The 22298-nt window shown below is 37.1% G+C and overlaps 2 protein-coding genes across 2 annotated transcripts; both read left to right on the top strand.

Annotated features, from left to right (window-relative positions):
* The first annotated feature begins 4769 nt into the window (after window positions 1–4769).
* LOC118737822 (cell division cycle protein 16 homolog) lies at window positions 4770–8894 on the top strand. Its single transcript, XM_036468599.1, has 11 exons — window positions 4770–5072; window positions 5141–5479; window positions 5546–5708; window positions 5767–5882; window positions 5947–6074; window positions 6142–6399; window positions 6476–6555; window positions 6712–6917; window positions 6984–7177; window positions 7251–7419; window positions 7619–8894. Exons 1-11 carry the CDS (start codon window positions 4965–4967, stop codon window positions 8003–8005), a joined length of 2148 nt encoding a protein of 715 aa, XP_036324492.1. The 5' UTR covers window positions 4770–4964; the 3' UTR covers window positions 8006–8894.
* A 5720-nt stretch (window positions 8895–14614) lies between these two features.
* On the top strand, window positions 14615–20684 carry LOC118737821 (high choriolytic enzyme 1). The gene is made up of 2 exons (XM_036468598.1): window positions 14615–16329; window positions 20220–20684. Exons 1-2 carry the CDS (start codon window positions 15475–15477, stop codon window positions 20538–20540), a joined length of 1176 nt encoding a protein of 391 aa, XP_036324491.1. The 5' UTR covers window positions 14615–15474; the 3' UTR covers window positions 20541–20684.
* The last annotated feature ends 1614 nt before the right edge of the window (window positions 20685–22298 follow it).

Raw genomic sequence — 22298 nt, 5'->3', positions numbered from 1 at the left:
TCGTCAAAATTGCGCTTACGACATTCTTTACCCAGGCGACGAATGTGCCTATACTTCAGGGCAAAACAAAATCAAATGTGCTACAAGTGCTTATGGAGTGAGCAGCTCTGAATTAAATGAACAAGTCATTTTTTTAGCAAAAAACGTCAATTCTCATGTAAAACTTTAAGATTATCGTTAATTTCTTCATGATCCAATAATCGGATCTAAATCAAATTAGGATGGGACCACCTCTGGGGAACCACCTTTCCTTTAAAAAAGAACTACAGAAATCGGTTATGCTGTAACATATGTACGTAGAAAAAAAAATTTCCAACGAATGCTTAGATAACCTCCTCCTTTTTTGAAGTCGGTTACAAATAATTCAAATTACGACGAAGTCGCATTTTAAGAATTGATAAGTTTAAGATCAATTGGAGAATCACATTGGAGTTCAAGTTGAGAACTAGCATTTTCTAAACTTGAGAAACCGCCCAATTTTCATACGAAGAAAAATGTGCTTTTTGGTGAGATCGCTATAATCCTTCACTGGAGGTACTGTTGAGAAAAAACGTTGGAGATTTGAAAAATACCTTAGTTCTCAACTTAACCTAAAGTTGAGCTCAAACCTAATTGTTTGTTGGGTACACACAAAGGGGGGGGACCCTGCAGACCATTTATTCAGAGTATTCTAAATGGTAGAGAAATTTTAAAGAATTCGTAAATATCTCATCCGATTTTTTGCCGAATTTTCTAAAATGAAATAAATTGTGCACACTTCGATCATTTTACGAAATTTTGGAAGAAAATCGGTAAAACAATGAAAGTAATGCTGCTATGTGGTGAATTTCTTGCAGAATTTTTTTCAGAATTTTCTTTAATTATCGTACAGAAATTTCTTTACGAGCTCGTGTCAACCTCTTCATATAATTTCTTTTGAAAATTCGTAAATAAATCGTTGCACAAATGAGATACTCCTAAAGATTTCTTTTGGTTTACAGGGGACTTATGTTTTTTCCGGCCCGGCCCGGCCGCCCCGGCACGAGCGTAAAACACATATCGTCACCTGAAATGCAAAAAGACGTAACAAACATCGTCGCTGAAATACAAAAATTTGTAACTAATAAAAAATTCAAAATTCAATAAAAAATAAATTAAAGAAAACTCCCACATCATTTTGTGAACCAAATTAAAAATATTAGTCACGACTTTTTGCATTTCAGTTACGATATTGTTACGTCGTTTTGCATTTCAGGTGACGATATGCACATACATATGTATTCGTAAACACGCACGAATATGCACATAGAAAAAATTAGTAAGGTCCGGCCTGGAATGGCCTGGAACGACACAACCCGATTAGGTCTGGATTGTCTGGAACTAGGGATGTGCCGGATATAGATTTTGCCGGATAACCGGATTCCGGATATCCTGTAAAAAATAACAAATCCGATCGGATATCCGGTAGACTGCTGCCCTTAATAAATTTCACAATATTGTTTTTTTGCCGGCTCGAGTTCACCTCGACCTCCGCACCGTTTCTGATGCTACAGAATTTACCATTTCGAAAACACAATTCCGCACACATCCGTGCGATGCTATCGCAGTGAAAAATGGCATCTTATAAACAAACAAATACAATCTTCATCAAATTCTTTTCTTTTGAACAATCAAGATGTTTTGTTTTCTTACATTAATTTTTGTTTAAATTATACAGAACCCGGCTATTAACCTTTTTCGTTTCCGAACGCGTAGGTCTGCAATTTCGGCACGACGAAATGAAGAGCTGTGAATGTTCCAATAAATAGTTGCGGCATTTTTGTAATTTTTTCGGAACAGATTCGCACCGTTTCAAAACTCGTTTTTTTTCTGACGCCAATAAAGCTAAAAACTGGGTTGTTGATGAACTAATTCGAAATTATAAATCAGTTAGCATGGAGGAACCAGTTGAATCATATGAAAAATGCCGAACTATAGTGAAAGCTTCCATCGAAGATCGAGCTCACGAGGATATTTGGCAATGCTTTGAGGAAATCGCCAACGGCTCTGATGCTGATTCTAGTGTTTCTAGTGATATGGTTAGCCAAACGATTGGTAGACAAGGCAGCGAACTTACAAGAAAAAAGGCAGCGATTTATGAACTAGAAATAGAGAAATATTTGCAGCTACCTCTTATATCCAGACAAGAAGATCCCTTAACTTGGTGGAAGTATAGCCGCAAAGAATTTCCAAATTTGTTTACACTGGCAATGCAGTATCTCTGCGCGCCACCTTCCTCAGTGAACTCGCAAAAGGGTATTTAGTGCATCGGGTAACATTTATGTTGAAAATAGAAAGAGGTTGTTGCCCGATAATGCGGAAATGCTTCTTTTCATAATGAAAAATATACAAATTGTTAACTTTGATTACAAATTAGATACTATTAAATTGGATTACAAAAATACAAAATCTGGGTTAAATTTTTAAATTGAATCTTCTATAATCGATATCCGGAATCCGGCCGGATATTAGCCAGTATCCGGTCGGATAACCGGATAACCAAAAAACGGCCGGATAGGCCGGATTCCGGATATCTACCGGATACCCGGCACATCCCTATCTGGAACCGAACCAAAACTATTAATTTTAACGAAAAAATTAAGCAGATATGTTATAACCATTACTTTTTTTACTCAAAGAAAGTTCCAAGATAAATTTCTTGTTCTGAAAATTTATTTATTTTCTTAAAATTTTTTTACCTTACTCCAGTCATTAGACTTTACAGCATTCGATTTTTACAAGAACAAACGATTTTCTAAGTTTTAGAAAAGTAAATAGACGCCTGTAATGTTTTTGTTATGTATATCTGTTCTTCATCTATTTATCAAAGAGACCGAATAAAATCTTCGCCATTTTGGAGGTTTATTATACCCGAGCGCACTTGTGTACAGGGTATTATAACTTTGTTCGCATAACGGCTGTTTGTAACAGCCTAAAGAAATCGGGATAGATATAGACAAATGTATACATAAATGATCGGATCGTGCCCGTGTACACGACAACTCGACCAAAATTTGATATATCTCAACGAAATTTGGTATATAGGCTGCCCTTTATCCAAGGTAGGTTGCTATTGAAAATGGGCGAAATCGGAATGTAACCACGCCCCCTTCTCATATAACGGTATTTTCGTAAAAATGCACTGATATTTCAGTAAATATTTGATCCAAACTGATGAAAATTAGTATGTGAAGTATAATTTTGGTACAAAATAATATTATTATGAAATTTGTGGAAAAGGGGCGTGACCCCGCTACTGTATCTTAGTAGCCGCATCGCCAATCCTTACAAAACTCGGTACGAGCCTTTGCTAGACTCCAGCTAAGAAATTTGTGGAAAATCATTCAAATCGGACAATAGCCGCGCCCACCTCCCATATAGCTGTAATCTACAGAAACCCGAAAACTGCGATAAATCAGTAACTATCGAAGATAAATGACCCAAAATCGATCATTGCGATGACCACTGAGCGAAAAATTTGGTTATTATAAGTTTTTGGATTTTGGGCGTGCTGCCGCCCACTTATGACACACAAATGTGTATCTCGGTAACCAATTTATCTATTTTTACCAAACTTGGTGTACTTAATAGCCTTAGTACGAAAAACAATTCGTTGAAAATTATTCAAATCGGACTAAAATTGTTCCGGCTTCCCATATAACGGCAATTTTCTGATGTACGAAAACTCCGATATTTCGATAACTGAGGATGTTGATTTACTCCAAGTTAGTACTTACAACAATCTCTCAACAATAAATAAGACTATTATAGGCATTTAGGTAGTTTAAAGAAAGTTGGAACGACAATAGTTGATACCTGCGCTGGGTATATAAAATTCGGTTTTGCCCGAACATATCCTTCTTTACTTGTTTTTTGCAAGTTTTTAACCGCTATAATGGGTCCTACAGCCGCTGTGGTGCAGTGGTTAGAAGTGCGCATAGCCTCTCCGCAAAGGCCTGGGATCGGGCCAAGTTTTCCGATTATATATTAAACTCTATTTAAACCACTCTATTAGTTCCTTGTCGGCCGCTGTGGTGTAGTGATAAGCAGTGCGCGCTTCCACTCCGCAACGCCTGGGTTCAAGCCCTGGTCAAAGCAACATTCCAAAAAATATAGCAAAAAGGTTTTTTTCTTAACAGCGGTCGTCCCTCGGCAGGCACGAGCGTAGTGGAAGAGAAGCTCGGCCAAACACTAACATATGTGTAAGCGCCATTTTATTATTATGTATTATTATTAGTTCCTTAATAAAAGTTTTGCTTAATCTTAATCATCTGCCGCTCTTGTGCACACTTCCGATTCTCGAAAGACATGACAAAACACGTCAACTTCGCCACACACGCACAACGGATCGAAAGTTTATAGAAACTTTTGTCAACTTTCGATCGGTTCGCAAACCACGCCGCACTCGTACCAATCTTTCGAAATTTCAACCGATCTTTTCCATTTCTTGCCCGTTTATAGCCTGCTTAATGTACATAGATCGTGTCAACTGATTTGGGTTTACGTTTCTAAACGCGAGTTTACGTTCTAAACTAATTTCAGCAAAAGACGTATGCTGTTTTAAAGAAGGAAAGCAATGGTAATAAAAACGAAAGAGGATGGATGCCGCTTAATGACCTATTTAATATGTCAAAAAGTATAAATTAATAACAAAAAAATCGAAACCAACGAAAGTTATTTATATCTTAGAACGTAGTCGTAAGACTGTACGACGGTTGTCGCTTCTTATTGATTCACGTACTTATGTCTTTGCAATTGTTTTTCAAGTATGGCAGCTTGTTACTTTAATTGTGATCTAGTGAGGTCTTCTTCTTCTCAGCCGGCATATCAGTCAGCTGTTTTGCTGTCAAATGAGAGTTGTTGATTTTCCCATAAATTTGTTCGCAGGATTGAAACGATTTTTTCTTTGATTCTCCACTTAAATAAGAAATAAATACTATATATTTATGACGGGTGATAGCGAAATGAAAAACGAAAGCGCCGAAGACGCTGTAGATAATGGAGTAATCGATGTAACACACTATCGAAAGTTGGTAAAAATCTTCATCGACATGGTAAGCGAGCTTCGTGAGAGCATATAAAAACCAAATTTTAATATTTATGTATTTCTTTCCAATTATAGCGCCGATACCAGACGGCACTCTTCTGGGCTGAGAAGGTTTGTGTGCTTAGCCAGAATGATCCCAAGGATGTTTATTGCCAGGCGCATTGCATGTTTTTGCTAAAGGAATATCATCGCGCTGCACATCTCATACGACTTTTCGAACTGGAGAAATCGCACGTATCCAGCTATAACTTGTTGCTGGAAAGCTTATACGAAGCAAAAGAGCTCAATGAAGCTGTGAGTGTTATAAACACCATAGACATCGAGTTTTTGGCATCATCTTTAATAAGTCAGCCTTTAGACAGTGCGGCATTGGGCTGTCACTCTACGCTCAATGCAGAGGAGACGAATAAAAATGTAAATATGCTTGCAATTGCAATTTTAGTAAGTTTAACCATAGCTTCATTCTGGTTCTCCTTATAGGAAGTTATGGCATCAATAAGTTTTATAAAAGGCAAAATCTACGAGGCATTAGATAATCGTGGCTTAGCCATGGATTACTATGTGCAAGCGCTACATAAATCCGCATATTGCTTTGAGGCGCTCGAAGCGTTAGTACAGCATGAAATGCTGATGGCTTGGGAAGGTGAGACCTTAATTGCATGTAAGATTTAAGGAAATAATAAAAAAAAAAATATTTCTAGAAAAAGAATTAATGCAACATTTGCCGCTTGTCCAGCACTCGAGTGAAACGGATGCCAAGTTCATTAAAAAATTATATGAGTCAAAGCTGAAAAAGTATTACGAATCCATTGATCCAGTAAGTAGTATAACAATAAATACGTATTGTTTGGGGACTTACAATACAGTTTTTTTTTTAATAGTCGACTGGGGATCAGACTATCAAAGACTTAAACGAGAAAATTAAAAAAACTCAAGCGTCCGATGCGCATCTGCACAAGAATGTACTCTCAAAGTATATGGCTCCACAGATTATGTCTCCTGCAAACAAGTAAATACAAAATTGTTTATAAAGTACTTGAATTGGTCAATAATAATGCTATTATTATTTTTTTAAGGGTGCTTGCGGATCTCAAGAACTCGCCCTTTTCTTTACAAATAAGCCTCACACGCGCTTCATCTCTCATTAATGAGTCAAATCGTTCGCATTTCGAAACGCCAGGAAGAGACCGTACAAAAGAGGCAGATAACAAGAATAATTTGCCAGTTTCTGTTTGTTTAAGTCGCATACAAAAAAGCACTGATCTCATGGCCGCTGAAGCGGAGAAGTTATTCTATGATTTCGAGTATAAGAAGAGCTTCAAAATCTTGCAAGAGTAGGTTGAAAATGCTTTAAAATATGTACATACTACAGTTAGGATAATATACTTAAATTTTGTGTTCACTTTGTAGATTACTTAAAGCGGATCCATATCATAATACTGGCTTAACACTGCAAATTGGATGCTTAGTCGAATTCGGTGATTATAACAGTGAGTTGAATACTGTTAAAATACTAATTTAGTTATATTTAACCTTTATTCTTAATATTATTTTTATAAACTAAGGTACAGTATGATTTTCAAATTTTAGAAGCTCTAATATGTTTGAATTTGTTATGATGGAATGCTTTGTCCATATTTTCACAGAGCTCTTCTATGTCGCTCACAAACTAGTCGATCGTTATCCTGATAAAGCCATATCATGGTATGCAGTTGGTTGCTACTACGATTTGATTGGCAAGAGTGATCCGGCGCGCAGATACCTTTCTAAAGCGACTTCACTTGATCGCCTGTATGGGCCCGCATGGTTAGCCTATGGACATTCCTTTGCAAAAGAGAATGAGCATGATCAGGTTTTGTATCATTACTTCATTAAACAAAAAATTACATCGAATAAAAATTGAAACCCAAATTGGCAGGCTATGGCTGCATATTTCAAAGCAACACAACTGATGCGTGGTTGTCATCTACCACTTCTCTATATTGGTGTCGAATGTGGACTTACGAAAAATCTCGAGCTGGCAGAAAAGTTTTTCTTTCAAGCTATGTCTATAGCGCCATTAGATGTCTTTGTGCTGCATGAATTGGGAGTTATCAAATATGAATATGAATAGTGAGTTACCTGTTGTGTAGAATTATAAATACTGAAGAAATAATGCTACTATCTTTGGAATAATTGACAATAGTTACAAAAGTGCTGAAGAAGTATTTTTACGTACTGCTGAAATTGTTAGAGCACGCGCTAAAGAAAATAAAGAGGAACTCTCTGCGCGTTGGGAACCCTTATTCAATAATCTTGGCCATTGTTGTCGCAAGCGAAAGAAGTATAAAGAAGCTTTAACTTATCACCAATATGTAAGTATGTACATAGTATTAAGCGAATTTCCTCAAAGAGAAGCGTCAATAAAATACCGATAAGCTCGAAACTTACTAAATTGGCAAAATCTTTATGAAACAAGTTTTTTGTTTAGAGGATTTCTTTAAGTGTTTACCGAAAACTCCCAATTAATTTTAATTAATAAATTATTAACCATAATTTTCAATTACCTTACAGGCACTTTTGCTTAAGCCTCAAAGTCCACAAACCTATACAGCAATGGGTTTTGTGCACGCACTCATGGGTAACCTTGAGGAAGCTATTATTTACTTCCATAAGAGTTTGGCTATTAATCGTGATTGCATTGTTACTACAACTATATTGAAAACATGCATAGAAGATCTTATGAATGAAGAAACCGTAATAGATGAGATATGTGGTAGAGATTTTAGCGGACTCACATCATCATCGACAAAGTCGGCATCAAAACGTCTACCAACCATTGAAGAGTCACCAGCAAAATTCAATTGCATGAAGTTGAAATTTGACGAAGAGGATGTTACCACAAACCCGCCAGATAAGTCTGATAGTAATGTTGTAATGGATATCAGTATGGATTTGTAGTCAATATTAGAATTAAAAAAAAAAAAATCAATATTATTATTTAGAGTATACGAAAAGTAATATTTTTTGGGAAATAGGCCAATACCAATAATATTACTAAGTATGAGCCCGTCTAAAAATATATACATACAATAGATTATAATTAAGGCTAATTCCCCGATAATCGGCACTATGTGACCTAGGTTACCTTATGTTTTCACCTAATAAGTGTAAGAGTAAATATATGTATATCCAACTTACAAAATTAGAAGCCAAATTTCATTATTTTATTCATAGTGTAATAATAGTGTTTATTTCACTTGCGGCATTCACCAAATTGAGCAAGTGGCTGACTATTGAGAACAGTCATTGCTTGAGCTACTCTGCTCCTTTGTCAAACTGCCAGGCCCCTTGCTCACTTTGGTGAATACCACTACTATGATTTTTACTAACAACACAGATCAATAAACCGATTACCGATGCTTAAAGGTTTTGTAGAATTTGAACCTGGACTACAATATTATTCAATTGAATTTAGCTTTTTTTTTAGATAAATTTTGATTCTTAGCATACTTTAGTAAAACAACGAGCAAATAACAAAATCTTAAAATTGTCCTTTTTAGCTTCGAAGTTAAAAAATTTGGTCCCACAAAACTAAAAATTATATGTATATATATTTTTTAAATCCAAAAAATAACTTTTTTATTAGTTGTCCAATAGATTCACAATTTACCAGCTCGACATTCAGGCCGGTTCTGCAATTCCCTTCCGAGTGAATTTCAACAAAATTCACTGTGAACTCTAATTGGCCGGAGTGGGAATTCCTCGCGACTGAATTGCAGAACCTACCTGATTTTGTAAGTGCTGGGCCTTTTGGTAACAATCACTAATATACCCATTTGAATTTGAATGAATATCCACTTTTTTCGTATACATTATTATTAGGGATGTGCCGGGTATCCGGTAGATATCCGGAATCCGGCTTATCCGGTCTGTGATAACAGAAAAACGGCTTCGATTCAAAATAATCAATTTAAAAATCTAGTTCAGAAATTTATTTTTGCTTTGCATTTTTATAATCTACTTTAACGTTAGGTAACATTAGTAATTAAAGTAAACAATTTTAATATTTTTAATTAGGAAAAAAAGCATTTCCGAATTATCAGGTAAAAATCTATTTCTATTTTCAACATAATTGCCAAATTAAATGATCCTCTTGTCTCGGTATAAGGGGTAGCGGATAATATTTCTCAATTTCTAAATCGCTGCATTTTTTTTTGTACGGTCGCTGCCTTGTGTATCCATCGTTGGCCTATCCACATCACAACAAAAACTGGAATCAGCATCAGAGCTGCGAAAGCTTAATGAGACAGAGCCTTAACATATCTACACCGTTTTGCAATAAAGTTTACAAAAAAACCGCCATTATCAATTTAAATTTTACTCTGTAGGAATTTATAACAGCCAATTTCACGAAAGCAATTTAAGTAAAAAATTATTTTAATTTTTTTAATATATGAAAGTTGACAGAAAATAAAAACTCATTTTCCATTTAAATGTAAGTATGGAAATGTTGCGTTTTGCTGGAAAAATTTTTTCAAAAATCGTAAAAAATAGGTTAATGCATTTATTCTTGGAACATATGAAGAAAATTATATAGATTTTAATATGTATGTATGTATATGTACATATATGTAAATAGATATAAAATCCATCAAAACCACAAAAAAAAATCATTGATGTCGGTCCAGTAGTTTTGGGAGCTTAATATGCCGTTAGGCTGCTCCAAAAATACACAGGAAAATCAACTTTTTGGAAATTTCTATCCCCAGAACTGAATAATTAAAAAAAAGGAGATCCATTTTTTATTTTGATATCGGTTAAGATTTAACTGTGCCGCCCTTGAGGTCTTCTATATACATACTTTATATGGAGAAAAGATTTTTATAAATATTTAAAGTTAAATGTGTATATATTTTTTGTTTTGAAGATCTCTGAAGAAAACATATCCTATCCGATCAAAAAATATTTTAATTAAACGATTTTATAGCAATGATACGAAAACATTTATTTTTGCCATATAAGATATATGTTACACTTCCAAGCCCCGGCGACATGGTTCAATATTAACCGACTTCAACATAAAAAATACAGGTCTCCGTTTTCGAAATTCTTCATTCCTGAAGGGTAGCTGAACAAAAAAAACGTTGGACCACCCTAATGTAGGTATGCTTTTAAATCGGAAACTAACGTTAAACATTTTTGTTTACACTATAGGGATACTCATAAAATTCCATGGATTCTTAGAACTTTTTAACACGAAGAATACCGAAAAGACTAAAAAATACCGAAATATTATAGAAAATAAAACACTTGAAAATCCCAAAATTAACTCCCCGAAAAAGCCCACAAAAGTCTCTACGTAAGGCCAGGTAGAAGGGCCACCTCCGTAGGTGAAAGCGCACTTAGACACGGATCAAGCTATCCATTGCGTTGCCCTCAAGAGCCAAGTTTAAACGCTCGAACAGGCTGGGTTAAACACGCAGTTTACGTGATCTAAGTTTAAACTTGCACTGAAAAATTGATCCGAAGAAAGAAGAGGAAAGTCATAGGCAAGTCGGAAGGGTGGGGGAGGGTAGAAACAGAGCGGGAGGTCACGCTGGTCACGAAGCTCCTCAAGCGGCTTACGTATGTATATCCATTCCCAAAAGCTCATTGGGAGTGTAGAAAATGCGACCCAAGGCTTACAAAGGCAGCACACCAGAACAGCAGGTATTGAGATGATTCCACCTTATCCAAACAGCTGGCGCAGTATGGGTCATCACGCAATGACCCGTTAGAACTCCCACCAGTAGCGACACGTGCAACTTGCTAAGACCTAAGAGATTCCTGGACCGCATCCGGTATTCACGTGGCCAGAAAACTTTAGCCACTTTGCTTTGCAAGGTCTTCGCTCAGCTGACCAAAAGCCAATCTGTTCAAAAGTAGACCACAAGAGTTGAAGGGAGTACCCAGACTTACTCTACCCGGGAGTTCTTCCTCAAAGGTTCCCTGCCTTGCCAGCTCATCAGCCATGAAGTTTCCTGCGATTTTGCTGTGACTTTGAATCTAAATAAGATTGATAGCGTAATAAGCCGATGCGGTCGATAAGGAGGTCAAACCATCCTTCACAGTTCCCGAACGAACCATCAACTGATGTCTGCTTGGCTATCTCCTTCAGAGAAACCAATCCGCTAATTTTTTAAGGATACTTCTGCTTGGAAAACGCTACAGTGATCCCGTAGCTTAAATTTTACGTTAATGGAGAGTTCTTTGCGGAATACAACCGCACCAACCTTCCCATTAAGCTTCGATCCATCCGTAGAAAAGTTAAATGGGCCCATATTCCCAGTCCTCTCAATCCGTTGGGATCCAGAACCGACGTGTAGTGGTCTGTCCGAGTCGGTAGGAACTCAAAGCTTTTTTAGAATACTGTCCACTGCTCGAGGCGAACTTGAAGCTCATCCCACTAAGCCTTACTGCTCGCGTGCAGCTACAGCTTTGCCCGCCAAATCTATGGGCACAACAATTTAGGCATATCACTAAGCGCCGAGGTAGGTGTGCTTAGAAGTGCTCCACTGATCCCAATAATGTAAGCTCTTTGCACTCTTTTAGCTGTTTGACGATGAAGCCAATGAACTCCTTTTGGCGAGAGATCCCAGCGCTTGCCAATAACCCCTCTACAACAATTTAAGGCTATTGTTGCTTTCTTGACCCATTCCCCTACTTAAGCAGAAAAACCTGCTCTCCAGGATGAAGCCCAACTACTTCACCCTGTCAGAGAGCCTTAACGGAAGATTTCCCATTGAGAGAAGACGCAAACAGGTAATTTATATCTTCTATATAGTAAAAAGAACAAACTTCATTTGCTAGAGTTCACATCCAGCGCAGCTCAAAAGATACGCAGAGAGACTTATCGGCCTAAAGCTCCTGGCTGATACCTGATAGAATTTTTCTGCCTTGTTAATAAAAATAACTCTGACTATCCTCCAAAGCTTCAGAAAATGACCACTAGTCAGGCAGCTCGCGAAGATAGGCATCAACCAGAGGCACAACACATCCGCAGCCTTCTGCAGTTGAGCTGATATTCAACCGTCCGAGCCCGGATCCATAAAGTGCCCGGATGAGTCAAGAGCCGAAAGAAGTCGGTCGTCGATCAAAATTTCGTAGTAGATTGTTAGTTAGCTCTGAGCTTCGAAACGGATCCTTCCAGGATCCGGGTTGCTCAGAAAGTGAACATCGAGGAGCATACGAAGGGACTCCCCGCTGCTCAGAGCCTCGTTTCGATGCTCGTCTTCGATGTATTCTTAGAGAGGACGCGCATTAATCTGGAGGTTACCTGATCACCATCCACGCTTTTACAGAACGACTTCCTGGAATTTCTTTTTTTCTAATCTCTTATATATCCCAAGTACAATCTTATACAGTGCCCAATAAGAGACTCAATTACTCTTCCCGGCCTTGATGAAAAGACCTATGCTCGAGGCCTTAAGGTCAGAGAGCTCCACTGACCGCAAGAGCGGGTTGCTCTTTCGTTTGTGGTGACTAAGGCGACAAGAGATTTAAATTGCGCTCTTAGATGATGTGGTGAACTCACCAATTGATCCGTGGACTGAACTTTCAGCTAAGATTTCGCCCCTCGCAGGTGCAACCGGAAGTATATTCAGCAGGCTTCTGAAATATACATCGGTTCCAGTTGGTTCTTCTCAGACACCTGAAAGGATATTTTTTATGCTGCCCTTCGTTCAAAATGGAGTGGTCCAGAGTGATATCTAAGGCCTCTCCCCTTCAAGCTGTTACAAAAGTAGCGCCGTTGCCCATAAACCTAATTAGTATAAAGTTGAAGAGTAACTCACCCCTAATATTAATATCCGATGTTTTGTGGGAGTTAGCATCACACCCAATAACGACACAGGCCGTCCTGCGTCTAGCTTTTGCTACAGCATTCCTCAGCAACAACGAAGTGAGCTCCACCTCGTTCTGATGCTGCCCATAAGTGGAGATCAACCAGGTTCACGGTCACATTGTCTACATCGCTGAAAAGAAGCACGATAAAAGGTCTAGGTTCCTTTCTGACGAGCATACATGATCGAGGTTTACCTGTGTTCCGGTACACCACCAGTTTGTAGTCCCAATACCACAAACCTTACTGCAGCTGCTCAACCACGACTCTTGGTTCAGGACTACAGCCATTCCACCTTGCTCAAGGTGGATTAAAGGGTGGGCGGACGCCGCCTTAAGGGGCCGAAGATTGATTAGAAGAATATCCCTAAAACCATCTTCAGCACTCTTTCGCCCTCACTATAAGAGCCTCTCTTCCACCGCTCGAGGCAGGACCAGCAGTATTGTAAATGTCCGAAGGGACGGATTAAACCTTCATGCTTACGGGGGCATCCTCCGGCTCGGGTGTTTCATTACCAACCAACGAAACAGACGCGCCATTCATTTTCGAGTCGGTCTGTTAGACTTCCGTACGTGACTACTAGGGATGTTAATTTTTTCGCTTTTTACGATCTCGGTATTTTCGGGATGTTGTTATCACAATTCCGGGATCCCGGGATTGGTCTCGGGATTTAGATATTCATTACTTTTCAACAAATTAAATCGAAAAAATTGCTTCTATATTGTTTGAGAAGCTCCCCTACCATAAAATAAATAATAAATAATTGGATTTGAAACCTACTTATTTATTTAAAGTGGCGTTTTTTCATTTTTTCTCTCTGACGTCAGGATTTAATTTAAAGGATTTTGTAATTTCAAAGATATGATTCATTCCAAAAATTCAATGCAATTTAGAATAAAAATATGAGTACCAAATGAAAGAGGAAATTTTGTTAGAATTAAAAAAAAATAAAATAAGTAATTTTTTAAGCTGGCAAAGTTAGAAGGACGGAGTTCGAGGATGTTATCGAGTTTATATAGGTCCTTAACATATAGTTTATTTCAAAAACAGATATTGCGAAATTTCAAGGATAAAATTTTAAAAGGATATTTTCAATACTTACCAGTCCTTATGCACAAAAAAATTGAGTATTTTTAAATTCTACAGAATTTCCTCTTTAATTTTATGCCCTACTTCTTCTCTAGGCATATTTTATTGCATTTTTTAAATCATTTTTGAATTACCGACGACCTATGGTGTCGCGAATATATATGGATTTGTGTGTGTAAAATTTACTATCGCACGGTGTATAATGAGCTAGACATTTATAAGAAAATATTAATTATTAGATAAAAAAATAAATATAGCCAATACTGATCAAGAAAATAAATTTCTATTATTGCCATCAGTGCAAAATACAAATCCGGATAATCCCAGGGCTATTTTCCAATAATCCAGGGATTTTCGGGACCCAAAAAAGGATTAACATTCCTAACTATTATATGTATATATAAAACCAAAAACAAAATCGACTTCAATTCTCATATAAAAATTTAAGATAATCGTTAATTTTTGTCATGATTTAAACGAAATTAGTATGGGACCACCTGTGGGGTAACAGCTTTCCTTCAAAAAAATAATTATAGAAATCGGTTAACGTTATGAAGTAACATACATAAAAAATTATATATATTCCGACGAACTGATAACCTTCTCCTTTTTGTGAAGTCGGTTAAAAAATCATGTGCTAATGTATGAACAAAAATCATGTTCACATCATATGCACATAAGCATGCATTCTATTACCAATGACCTATCAGCACCGTTTCCACTCTAAATCACAGCTCATTGCCAAGTAAAATTTTTCGAAAACTCAACCCCGCTTATCGGCCATTTAAACGCCAAATTCAAAGCCGACATCTTAAAAACATAAAAACCACATTAAAGTTTTATTCATTCACCTTAATATATGTACATAGATTTTTAAACTGAATATGTATTCATATCGTCGCCCGCCAAGAATAACCAAAATATTTGAATAACGCTAATACTGGCTGACGTTGAACAAATACAAATTTGTTGAAGCTTTTGCCGGTTTTTTTTCACGACTAACAAGCGGCTGAACCAACAAAACTGCGCCATGTGCGTTGAGAAGGTCTTAGGCGAAACGCCGATAAGTTTTGGGTTATCATTAGAGCAAAAAAGAAAGGTAGACCTACTACTTCTAAGACACATACATACATATGTATGTACATACTTATATTTATGCTACACATTTGTTCATGCGAATATTTGATAAATTTATGAGAGATAAGAGCTGAAGTAGCGTATTTCTTGAAGAAAAGTGATTGTATCGTGGGAGCAGCAATGCTTAGTGGGAGGAACTTTAGGATTGGGTCAACATTAGCAACGTATATAAAGCCAGGTATTGCAATAGAAGGGGTACAGTTCAAAACTAACGTTCTCAAGTGCGATCAACAGTGCGGGTCTCAAAACAAACCATTCGTCTCAACATAATTTTCCAATTTTGATCAACCGAAATACCCATCTACATATTCAGACGACCACAATGACTCTGATTGCAAAAGCACTATTCCTTACAATTGCTCTTTTCGCACACTGCTTGCTACAGCTCAATGCATCACCACTCGTTGATATCCTTAGCTACCAGGATGATGACGACACGGAGGTGCTCGAAATCGATTTGAATAGCATCGACGAACTAATGAATGAGCACGAACTTGACAAGGACATTATAGATTTGAGTTTTTATGGCAGTGCTCTCTTTGGTACACCAGATAGCGAAGTCACCGCTGAATTGGTAGCTAATTATACACCCGAAGCTTCAACAGTGAATCCTGAAGAGCTGGGCTCCTACCTGGAGGGTGACATACTTGTGCCTAGCACAAATGTGCTCACCAAAAATGGCATTACAACGCAAAGTTCACGCTGGCCCAATGCAGTGGTGCCCTTCGAAATACGCGGTCGTTTTGGTGCGCGTGACATGGCTACCATTGAGCATGCGATCGAGGAATATCATCGTCGTACCTGCATACGATTCGTGCCGCGTAGCAGTGAGCAAGATTACATATCGATTGTGAGCGGCAATTCGGGTTGTTGGTCGTCGGTGGGACGTGTAGGCGGCAAACAGGAGGTAAATCTGCAGACACCCGGTTGTCTCAGCAAACCGGGCACAGCAATGCACGAACTTATGCACGCCTTGGGATTCTTACATGAACAGAACCGGCAAGAGCGCGACTCTTATGTGAATATACAGATACAGAATGTACAGCCATCGGCGGCGCCGAACTTCGAGAAGGCACAGACCACCATCGCCTTTGGTGTGCCCTATGATTATGGCAGTGTGATGCATTATTCGGCGAATGCTTTCTCACGCAACGGACGCCCAACTATAGTAGCTGTGGTAAGTATGAAATTTGATTTTTTTTTAGAAAATTCAAAAATAACATGCTTACATAAAGAACACCCTCTCTCTAGTTAAGGTTTCAACAACTATTCGTCATAACAGCTCAAAGTAATTTGAACACATATTTAAATTAAAAATCGGTTTGTATCCTGATAAGGAATTCATAAATTGATTGTCTAGGATACGTACCTAGCTTTAGGCTTCCTAAATTGAAAGAGCTTTCATATACGAGTTTCTAACTCTAAATGGCTCGATGGCAAAAGAACTAAAACTCATTAATATCTGTCTCTTCAACATCGGAATGCATTTCGATTACATATTGTACATTCATATGTACGTACATTAGGGTGTCCCAGAAATTTGCTTTTGCGAAATTAGATATGCATACCAAAATATTTTTCTTTTGACCTGAGTAACATTTGTATATGTACATACGGTGACGAGAATTTAAATAGGGAACAGATATTTTAGTAAAATTTGGCTATTTTTTCTTTGTTTTAAATGTATTTTTTTTTTTAAATTCAGCTCACTAGCTAAAAAATCATGTACATCAAAATTTCAAACTTTATAGAAAATTTATAAAAATTCGTCCAATTTTTTTTTTGGGTACGCAGTTTTGTAACCCAACAAATTTTAATATGATCAAGTGCAAGTTTGAAGTACCTCGGACTTACCGTTTGGTAATTTTTTGTTCGCGCATTTTCCTCCATACAAAGTTTGTTCGTAAATTTTTTTGTATGGAGAAAATGAGCAACACCTTCCACAAAAAATTGCCAAACATCAAAGGTAAGTCCTTGCTATTTAAAATTGGCACTTTTATGAACTTAAATTGAATGGGCTACAAAACTGCATACTCAGAATATTTCTAATAAATCTAATTAAAAAGCTCAAATTTCCTAATTTTTGTACAAAGTTTGAAATTTTAACTTACATACATGGTTTTTATTAGATAACGAGCTACGCTTTCATAAAATAATGACAAACATTAAATAAACGAATAGGAAATAGTTAAAAAACATTTTCGCTCCTGTATAGTTATAGTATGGTATATTAATTTTAATATAAATTTTTTTATTTTTTTATAAAAATATAGTTCACTCTATAAAAAAACCATATAAATTCTTGTTTAAAAGCTTGTACAAATTTTTTAAAAATTCATCCAACGTCCATGAAGATTTCACAAGCTTCATTAAATTTTTAGAAAATTTTTTTATAGCAGATTCAATTCTAGTATAATAAAAGTGAAAGTTGGCTACCAAATACCGTTTTTTGGCAATTTTTTTTTTGTTGACCCTTGTAAAATTAGTGGATTTATATAATTTTTGTTATAGAACAACCTATTATTTTATAAAAAAAATATAATTGCTCTAATCTTATCAATATTTAGTGAATGGCCTCATCATTATGTCACTTACTACCTCGTAGTATAAGCCAAAGACACCAAGGCACACCCTTCTTAAACCGCCCACTAAGATCGGCGTACCGTTTACCTTCTGCTTAACTTCTACATCTCGAACCTTCTTTAGCCACCAGAAGGTGTTTCACTGATATCCTAGGCTGAAGATATTTATTGCTACTGCATGGCATTGATTACCTGTGCTTGAGAGGTAGACGTGTAACCTCACTTTTTTCGCAATTGTTAAAAGAAAATACCGGAACAGGCATTTTATGGAAGCAGAGCCAGTTTCCAGACTCTATACGAACTCATGGACGAGACAACAACATCCAGACGTTACAGACGATAGTGCTGAACAAGGCAGGATCCACAGTCCCCAACGAGTGAGACGACCCGTTGTGGTAGAGCTATTTGCCTCCCACAATAGTAAGTAACAAAGCTGTACAAAGGAGCGAAGATAAAACCACTCTTCTTAAAATTGTTGTAGCACAAGATGAGAGACCAAAGTAAGAAATGACGTTTTTCTAAAACTTGCTATGCTTATTTCAAACGGCTAATTGGTGAGAAGGGCGCCCTCTACTTACTTTGTTACCTACAAACATGCGTTTCTGTAAAGATGACAGGACGGATGGTATTTGGTTTAATTGCTGCTTTAGAGTTTATCTTACCCCGCGTCTCCATTTGTGATCAGCCATCTCATGCGAACATTTATCGCAGATAAATTTTGATACGTGGGCATTTCATCTCAAACGATTTAAGTGCATAAAGCTAGAGCCCCTCTTTATTTTTAGATGGCTTTATTCACATAAATAGTTTATTTCACTTACTTTTTTTATGTAACAAAAACAAATTTGTATCCAAGTTTAGCGCAAAACTCAACCGACAAACACGCCGTTTGACAGTTCATTGCATGCAATAATTCTCATGCGATGAGCTCTGATATTTGCATGAGATCTAAGATGAGCGATCTCCATTTGCAATACATCTTATGAGATGATTCGCATGAGATCGGCGTTTGCATGACGAGACAGGGGGTTACGATGGGGTGACATAGTTTTATTGAAGTATATAGTACTTTATTTCCTGTTAATTTTATAGATTTAGAAATTTTGATAAAGTAGTACAGCTCTAAACTAAATTTTACCGCAAGGGTAAATGGCACGCAGTATGCCAGACTGAGGTAGTAGTAATCTCGATCTGCGCCAGCGCAGACTTAGAAAAATTATTGAAGGCGTTAGAAGCATTAATTTCCGATTCATGGGAAGGATTATGCCCAAACGCACTGTTTAGAAGTGCCTTTGAATCCTTCAGTTTCTCAGGTTTTCGGTTGACCGGCATACATATGTAGTCGGAAACCGGTGTGCGAAGAACGGCACTAACATTGTGCTGGCAGCAAAGTCTCAGTCGAACTGTTAACACTGTGCAACAATTTAACGATCTTTGTTTGAGGGCGGAATGTTTTCAACCCAGAATGAAAGACCAATACACATATAGTAAATAAAACCTCCAAATATTTTTGTATTCGCAGGCCAAATTTATTTTTTAACGCCATATTAAGTTTGCAATTGTTTGCCTGTGTGTTTTTAGAAAATTTGTAAGAAAGAGTTAAATTCATATCGGAATGAAATATGTAACATCTTTTTTTGCTTTCTTTTATATTTTGTTCATAAATATAACTTTAACTGCAAAATACCCTCTTCTAACAAACGTGGCTTATACAGATTTTGTACTTTTTGTTTTACGATGGGAAATATATATGTATCTTCTATCGACCGTAATTCTAAGTTAACTATTAATAATATAGTAATCAGTCGGACACAAGCTCTTAAAATCCAGGCACCGAATAGACCATTTCGTTTTTCAAGCAATCTTTATGACATCCACCAGTTGTTAGATGTGTTATAATGGAAATCATTAACCATCTTTCTCGTTTTTAACTATAACTTACCTACAGCATTGAGGCTAAGAGGTTAACAGTAGTTTACTCTTCAAATAAAGCAGTGAGATCTTAAATTACGATACAGATACAGATACAGATCACTCAAACAAAACTATAGATAAATATGTAGTTAAACGAAACTGGCGTCAGAATGCCTTTGGCCCCTATTCAAGGCTGTTTGTTGTTTACAATACGATTAGTAAAATTCCCGACAAGTGAAGGTTCCGCAACAGCTGGTTCAATAAACTGGTGACTAGGTGATAAGATGTAGTACATATGTATGTATGTATATATGAATCTAATTTGAGCGATAATATAGTGTGTACGTCAGGCGACTGTAGGATTTGTTAGAGAGGCAAGTCTTCTGACAACATGTGTTTGTATATTAGTATGTACATAAATCGGGCACTTCCGCATTTACTCACATATTTAAGTGTATGCATATGTATGTACATATATACAGTTAACATCTTTTACTCAAATTCACATAAAAGTATAATATTGAATTAACTTTTTTCAAACAGTTAATAATCCCTCTAATCTACTCCCTAGCGACCGGGTGGCAACCAGCTAATGGGCCAACGTGACGGCTTCTCGGCATTCGATATCGAGAAGTTGAACAAGATGTACAATTGCGATGCGACTGCAATGGGTGGCGGCAGTTATGGCGGCAATATGGGTGCCATCGCACCTGCTCCAATGCCGGGTCCAGTACCCGCACCAGCGCCATTGCCGATGCAACCAGCACCTGCGCCTCCAGCAGGTGGCGCTAATTTAATCGGCAGTTTTCTTGGCGGCCTCATCAGCGGTTTGGGACTAGGTGAAGAGATGGACAATGTTAGTACTACGACCGCCGCATCAAATGAAGTTTAGATAATGATGAAAAATGTAACGAACGGTGTTAACGAAATGCATATTCATAACTTAAGTTGGGCAATCATTCCGCATATGCTTGAAATAAGCTCAGTTACAAAACTCGAATTTCAATGTCAGTATTATATATTTACATACATTTGTAAGGCATATTAGAGATAGAATAAATTTTTAAAACATAATCACAATTGTTTCCATATAAAAGCGCATAGAAAGATGGTGATGTCGAAACTGGATTGTTCTCAAACCAAAATACATTACCCGAACTTTTACACAGGATAATGGTGAAAATACGTTCTAGAAAAATTTATTAATTTATTTTTTAAATTTGCCCTCATTGATCTAATGAACAAATTTCATATACATACATATACCAATCGAAACCCACTGGGAAATAGGTAAGTACCTTACGAGGTAAGCCATGTTTTCTTTCAGTTTTTAGTACCAAAATTATCATCATGGCCAATGTCATCTACTAGTAAAGCGCAAAATGAACACCTCCGATGACACATTACGTTGTCAGTTGCAAAATAACGTGCAGCCGAAGTGAAGTGTAAGTTGCTGGTAAGGTATTGCCCTTCACCTGGCGGTCCTTACCACTTCCCTGCCGGATCTCCATTACTTTAACAAAGACGTGGCCGCCTTATGTAAGTAGGAATTAAAAATGTACATTTGGTATCAGACATACCTCTGACCTGCTTTACAAAGTAAGTAACGCATAGTGCAGAGCAGTCGCTCGGAGTAGTTCGGCGCTTGGAAATAACTTCGGCTGCACGTTATTTTGCAACTGACAACGTAATTTGTCGTCGGAGGTGTTCATTTTGTGCTTTACTAGTAGATGACATTGGCCATGATGACAATTTTGGTACTAAAACTGAAAGAAAACATGGCTTACCTCGTATGGTGCTTACCTATTTTCCCAGTGGGAAAGCATTAAAGTCTATAGAATGTGAAAACGTTGGGTTGTCTATTTTTCCACTTAGGCTTAAATTAAAGCTAGAACTCTCGACTATTATCTCTGAAAATGTCATCCGTGGACCTTGATCCGACGGTCACTTATATTCATTTATTGGACAGCAAAAACTGATTTTGGCGAAATTTGAGTATTTACCGCAATTAAATAAAAGGTGATACAACCTTCCACTTTGACTTAAATTAAGGATGAACTATCAACTACAATTCCTGAAAATACCATCCCACTACCTTGATGCCAAGGTCATTTATTCATTATTTATTCATTTAGTCGCTCATTGAACAGCAAAAATTGGTTTTGGCAAACACTTTTTTCAATACCACAATTCCAGTGGATACTTTATCTTAAATCTCCTATACATATAAGGTGCAATCCCGCATTCCTCGGACTCGGACTAGTAAAACTGTCAAAAAATAAAAATTCGCTCAGAGCGAGAGAGTAACATTGAAAAGTACGGGATCGCTTTCTAGTAAAAAATGGTAACTTCTGTCAACTTCAACATAACCTCCAAGTTTTGGTTGTAAATTTTTGCTTAGTTTGTAGTAAACACACTCAGCTCACACATGAAAATAACCAAAAATACTTTCAAATTCATTAGAATCCACTTAAACAAGTAATTAAATACTTTTCAACATGAATTAGCAGAGTGCACTTTTCTTTTGTTTACAATTTGGTTTCCAAACACACTACAGCTGATCGTTTGACACATTTACCAGAATTTACCAGCAAAAAATTCTCGGACTAAAACTGGTAACTTCTGACAGAGAGAGAACCGTATTTGCTCT

The sequence above is a fragment of the Rhagoletis pomonella genome, unplaced genomic scaffold, assembly GCF_013731165.1.
Source record: "Rhagoletis pomonella isolate Grant_MI unplaced genomic scaffold, Rhpom_1.0 Rhpom_scaffold_00004, whole genome shotgun sequence".
In the NCBI taxonomy this organism is placed as follows: Eukaryota; Metazoa; Arthropoda; class Insecta; order Diptera; family Tephritidae; genus Rhagoletis; species Rhagoletis pomonella.
This window is presented reverse-complemented; position numbering and strand designations above follow the sequence as displayed.